Source organism: Thunnus maccoyii, chromosome 3 (assembly GCF_910596095.1).
Source record: "Thunnus maccoyii chromosome 3, fThuMac1.1, whole genome shotgun sequence".
Classification (NCBI taxonomy): domain Eukaryota; kingdom Metazoa; phylum Chordata; class Actinopteri; order Scombriformes; family Scombridae; genus Thunnus; species Thunnus maccoyii.
This window is the reverse complement of record NC_056535.1, coordinates 13,130,618-13,136,919: the sequence shown is the minus strand read 5'-3', so window position 1 is coordinate 13,136,919 and position 6,302 is coordinate 13,130,618. Positions and strand designations below refer to the sequence as shown.

Genomic DNA, 6,302 nt, shown 5'->3' with positions numbered 1-6,302 from the left:
TCTGGGTTTCGAAGGCTTCTTTTGAGTCAGTGAATGAGTTCATGGTAGTCCAGCTTCAAATGTGAAAGAAACAGAGAGGAGGGAGGGGGAGAGGGTGCAGTCACAGCCAATCACTCACTGGGATGTCAACACTGTACTGTCATGAGGCAATGTGGGGCAGTTTTGTTGAAACCGTTACTCATGTATAATTGTTGAGCAGGTGAGATATTAAAGGGGAGGTTTAGGAAGGTTGTATACATTTAACTGTAAATGTCTGACTGAAATACAGACTATGGGAAATTATTTTCCTAATTACTTTTGTTCAAAGCCATCAAATACACAATGGATAAGATCCCATCAATAGATAAGATCCTATCAATAAGGTCCTAGGTAGATGACCAATAAAAGAGGAGACAGTTTGAGAAAATAAATATCTTTATTAAGTTCAGCCTCTCTTTGAGCTCTGAAATGAAAGCTTCGAAACATATGTTCACTGATGGGTATGGTCCAAAATCTGTGACATGGTTTTACATAGCTTTTGGAAAACACTAAAAACACTAAAAATACAAAGTGCATTTAGTTGCATATATATGTCAGACTTGGTCTATTATTTTTTTGCCCACAAAGCCCATTAAGTCACTTAACCCTTGTGCCTCACTAGGGACCTAAAAGGCCCTTTAACGTTTTTTTTGTTGAATATTTTGGCTGTGATTATGATGTAGCCATGATTTTTGGCAAAAGTATGTATTTTTTTATCCAATTTTGGAAATCTAACCACATATCCTATATTAAGTCTATAATATGCTGTGTAGAAACAATACTAACTGTGTGTGTGTGTGTGTGTGTGTGTGTGTGTGTGTGTGTGTGTGTGTGTGTGTGTGTGTGTGTGTGTGTGTGTGTCTTTTTTGATTCCATGGACACAATATTGCATAAGCATGCATTCTATTTGATTAGACTTTCAAACTGAAGCCCTGGCTTCAAAATTGTAGTTTTTACTATTTTCCAGCCGATTGAGCAATTTTCTCCTGTTTGCCCAGAAGAACAAATACATACCATTAGAATTTCTCTCCACTAGGGGCTAAGCTGGGGGAATTCATGCATTATCAAGTTTTGCAGGATATCGTAGCAAATTTATTAATCTGAAAATGGTTTGTTTGTATTGATATGGATGTGCAAGGGTGGTGTATGTGTGTGTATGAAAAAACTAGTGTCTGTGTGTGTGTGTGTGTGTGTGCATGTGTGTGTGCGTGCATGCATACGTGTGTGTGTGTGAGTGTGTGTGTGTGTGTGTGTGTGTGTGTGTGTGTGTGTAGCTAAAAATAGGTCATTTATATGGTCTGCAGGTCACATTACACCTCTCTCCTTCTCTCTCTTGCAGACACACACATACACATACCTTCACCCTCCTGCACAGACTTGTACACACATGCACACACATGCACATGCACGTGCAGGCCTTCTGACTGAATAAAATGTAAGATATTATACCTGATACAGATGCCTACGTGAGTTACAGTACAGTATATGCTATTGAGCTTTGAAGGTGTGTGTGTGTGTGTGTTTGTGTGTGTGTGTGTGTGTGTGTGTGTGTGTGTGTGTGGTGTGGTGTGGTGTTTTTTTTTCATTTGTTCTTATGTATGTGTCTTTTCAACACTGATTCATATGTTTTTGAAATACAGAGATAAAAGTACGTTCAAAGCCCCCCAATTACATAGATGCCCATACACACCCATACATGCGCTCCTTCCAGACATAGAAACCCGCAGCACCGCAAAGGCTCAGCGGGGCAAAAACCAAACAAGGCACCCTAAACCATTACTTTGTTTATGTAGCTGCAGTCGTAGGTAAACTTATAGATACAGCCATAAATTGAGCTATGCATTTATCTGTGACACACACACACAAACACATATGCACAAACGCACACACAGACACAGACCCACTCACTCACTCACAAATTCACTCACTCACTCACAAACTCACCTCTGTTCTGATTTTTTATATGTTAAATGTTGAATTTTGTTATTATGTCTATTAGAAAGTAAAAACAGATCAGATTACCTATACCTATACCTTAATCTTATACTGCACAAAACATAATAATGCATAAATTTCAATGTTGTTGCTAATCATTGACATATCCCAGCCTGTGATAATCAAATTCCCACTTGCCTTTAATATATTGAAAATCTTTCAATTTTTGTGTTTTTTCTTTTATAAAAATTAGGGGTATCATCACAAAATCTGGCATTGAAAGGGTAAAATTCTGAAAATGAATGAATATTTGGTAGTTATGATCAAGACTGAAGTTAGTTTAAAAATTAATGGAAAAAAATAATGGAAAAATAATATAATAATATTATATAATATTTTTATGGCAGTCTTTGATGGGGACCTTTAAGTTCCCTAATATGCTCTATTGATACTATTTTAAAGCAAGGCCCAAGGGTTAATATGTATTTTACCTATGTGTGCTTTAATTAGTTCACACTCATGGGATGTACACTTTCTTTATATCAAATATATTTATTTTCCTACCTACAGTATTGCATATTTATATAAAAGATAACAACAACAAAAATATCCATTTAGGCCTTTGGTTCCATTAGGATCCGTTCAACTCTTCACTCGCTATAAAGAGTCTCATCAGCTGTTCTGGATGACCCAGTTGATCCATCCGAGGTAGTTTCTAACCTTGGTGTAGACGCCAGGGTAGTAAGCATAGGCACAGCCGATGCCCCAAGATACAATGCCCTCAAATTTACCATCACAGAGAAGAGGCCCTCCTGAGTCACCCTGGAAATGGAAAAGTCAAGCGTTAAAAGTCTTTTTGTTCAGGAAGTGTGACAAGTTAATGTAAAACAAGTGTTTGACAGATGAAAAATCAGCATTTTATGTATTGCACAACTGATTGTGATTGAAAATATGGGCTTGTTTTCCTGCTGTAGTTACAAAGGTAACTAAACATTTAAGGCTGCACTAATCAATATTTCTGTATTAACAGTAGATCAAATAAAGCCCACAACTCTCTCATCAGTTTTGTTTCCAGTGATAGAAGGCAGCAGATGGACAAAAGTAGCGAGAGCCTTCGAGAATAAGTGCCGCAACATTCAGTTCCATGTTCCACCTGATGTAACACATAAGTGCAAGCAAATGACAATTTATATTTTTGGAGAGAGATATATAAGGAAAGTAAGAGTAAGAAAGTAAGTAAGTTATCTCGGAAGATGTAGGTCTTCAATTAATTTTTGAAGACAAAGAGAGATTCTACTGACCAAATTAAGTTTAGTAACTTATTCCACCACTGAGGGACCACACACAAGAAGAGATTGAAATTTCCTGCCTCACAGTGTATAACTAGCCATTGTTCATTTTCAGATTGTAATTAACGATAAGGTGCATAAACCTGAAAGATGGCATTCATTTAGGTGAGTATCATCAGTGACTTGGCCTGAATGCGAGCAGTGACACAGAGCCAGTGGAATGTAATGAAAAGTGGAGTGACATGAGCTTTTTGTGGGCTGGCACTGATTTATATGGGTAGGGTTGTTGGGCAGGAGGGACAGGTAGAGGTGGGTATCATCAGTGACTTGGCCTGAATGCGAGCAGTGACACAGAGCCAGTGGAATGTAATGAAAAGTGGAGTGACATGAGCTTTTTGTGGGCTGGCACTGATTTATATGGGTAGGGTTGTTGGGCAGGAGGGACAGGTAGAGGTGGGTATCATCAGCATAGTGGTAAAAAGTTAAGAGAATCCATTGGATAATCGTTCCATGGAGTGCCAAGATGCAGGAAAAAAATTCCAATAAGGCAGCTTTAACAATTTCAGAAAAATGCATTTTTTCCTACTTAGTTCAAGACTTATATTGCATTTTGATGTGTAAGTAAGAGTAAGAAAGTAAGTAAGTTATCTCGGAAGATGTAGGTCTTCAATTAATTTTTGAAGACAAAGAGAGATTCTACTGACCAAATTAAGTTTAGTAACTTATTCCACCACTGAGGGACCACACACAAGAAGAGATTGAAATTTCCTGCCTCACAGTGTATAACTAGCCATTGTTCATTTTCAGATTGTAATTAACGATAAGGTGCATAAACCTGAAAGATGGCATTCATTTAGGTGAGTATCATCAGTGACTTGGCCTGAATGCGAGCAGTGACACAGAGCCAGTGGAATGTAATGAAAAGTGGAGTGACATGAGCTTTTTGTGGGCTGGCACTGATTTATATGGGTAGGGTTGTTGGGCAGGAGGGACAGGTAGAGGTGGGTATCATCAGCATAGTGGTAAAAAGTTAAGAGAATCCATTGGATAATCGTTCCATGGAGTGCCAAGATGCAGGAAAAAAATTCCGAGAAGGCAGCTTTAACAATTTCAGAAAAATGCATTTTTTCCTACTTAGTTCAAGACTTATATTGCATTTTGATGTGTGATTACTTTACCTGGCAGTATTTGATTATCAGTTGCTGTGACAGTCAAAAGTAATCACATACTTTCTCTGTTAGATGGCTTCGTTCCTCACCTGACAGGAGTCTTTCCCCCCCAGGTAGGAGCCAGCACAGATCATGTTCTCCGTGATCCTGAAGTAGTAGTAGTACCAGCAGCTGGGGAAGATGTCCACATCCACAGACCTCAGCACAGATGACAGTCTGTAGCTGTTGACCCAAGTCACACCCCAGCCACTGACTGTGCACCGGGTACGGCCAGTCAAGGGGGGCGAATCGGGGGCTGGCAAAGGGGCTGGCTCGACCCTGGCATTGATGGTAGCTGGCCGGTCCAACTGAGCCACAGAGAACATGTCCTTCAGTCAGTCAGTATAAAAAGCTAGTACTGAAGGTGGCATTTTATTTAGTTGCATTACAAAAGAGTTTCTTTACTGTTAGTAAAGAAGGTAACTGTGTCACTGATTTTACACATAAAGGTCAGATTACTCATGGGTCAGTTGTGTACTTTCCTCTGTTGCGCTGGAGCGGCTTTTCCAAGTCGGTCAAAATAACTCTGATGACATCATCAGGTTTATTTCAGCTATGACTGAATTAAAAATGTGCAAGTAGAGTCTGAAAGACATGGGCATTTACCAGGCAGAGAGGGGCCAACAAAAATATTCTATCGGTTGCATTATGAGAAATGTAGGATTGAGTTTTTTTGGAATTTGACCCTATTATGGAGTAAAAGTCAAGATATCTTGGCCTCCACTGCACTGACCATGTTGTCCCTTTTTAGCCCCCAACTTGGAAGTGGAACATGGAAGTGCAATACTGTTGTATCATATCATTGAAGCATGTAAATATTGGTGCAGCTACATATTAAACAGTTTATATAGTTTATGATTTATTTAACATGACATTTTTCAATAGTCTGCCTCAGAATTGTGACTCATCAACATCTGGAATAGGTGACCTGATCAGTGCCTCACATTGATTTCATCTCACACCCATACTTCCAGGATCTGTATCTAACCAATATTTGTATCAAAGCACAGCACAATGTCATATACCACAGTCATCCCTTACCTTAAGTAGCATGATGTCGTTATCAAACGTCCAGTGTTGGTATTTGTAATGCTTGACGACTAAGGAGACATTGAACAGCTGCTCAAAGCCATCTTCACTGCTGATGCTGTGCTCACTCAGGACCACTTGGATCAGGTGATTCCTACAAGAGCAAAGTAAGAAAGTCAGGATTTTTAAGGTGCTTGTCTGTGGACAATAAAAACAATCCAACACCACAAAAAAGTTTGAGCAGATCATTTGAATGTTTGTCCTTGAAACTTAGACAGCTTTGAGATCACAAGCTGTGAGCCCAAATCAAATGTAAGGTGCAGCATGTGTTTCCAAAAGTAAATCTGACAGCTCAGTGTTAATGCCACAAGTGTAAAACTGCAGTAACTCACGGTCTCCAGCAGTGGGCAGCAGACACCACCCACTGCGGGTGAATGAGGGTGCCTCCACAGAAGTGGTAGTCCATATAGAGGAGGGAGGCTTGATACTTGATGGAGTAGGGGTACACCACTGCACCCCCGATGATTCTGTTCCCTTTCACACCTAAGAGTTAGACATGGAGAGACATGAAGAGACTTCTGCTAAAATATTATGTTGTATTCATGAGTGAAACATTTCTCTATTATAAACATAATACATAATAAAATAATCTCACAGCTTTTAGTTTTTACTTGGGTAGAGTTACATTAAGTCAGTCGTATGTCTGTGGGTTTGAAACAGTATGTAAATATATTGTCAGTAGTAGATGCCACTGTTCCTCACCTGTTTGGTTTACAACAAGCAGCAGGAGCAGTGAGAGGTGACAGGATGCAGCCAAGTTCAT

The 6,302-nt window shown here is 39.4% G+C and overlaps 1 protein-coding gene across 1 annotated transcript; it reads right to left on the bottom strand.

Moving 5' to 3' along the window:
* Positions 1–2,549: 2,549 nt before the first annotated feature.
* On the bottom strand, positions 2,550–6,302 carry LOC121894337 (anionic trypsin-2-like). The gene is made up of 5 exons (XM_042406867.1): positions 6,242–6,302; positions 5,872–6,022; positions 5,492–5,633; positions 4,501–4,758; positions 2,550–2,775 (listed from the first exon to the last, which is right to left on the bottom strand). The coding sequence occupies exons 1-5, from the start codon at positions 6,300–6,302 to the stop codon at positions 2,626–2,628; spliced, it is 762 nt and encodes a 253-aa protein (XP_042262801.1). The 3' UTR covers positions 2,550–2,625.

Coding starts and splice junctions, on each gene's coding strand:
- LOC121894337 (XM_042406867.1), bottom strand. CDS start 6,302: ATGAACTTGGCTGCATCCTGTCACCTCTCACTGCTCCTGCTGCTTGTT. Junction 6,023..6,241: donor GCTTGTTGTAAACCAAACAG/GTGAGGAACAGT, acceptor TCTAACTCTTAG/GTGTGAAAGGGAACAGAATC. Junction 2,776..4,500: donor GGGGGAAAGACTCCTGTCAG/GTGAGGAACGAA, acceptor TTCCATTTCCAG/GGTGACTCAGGAGGGCCTCT.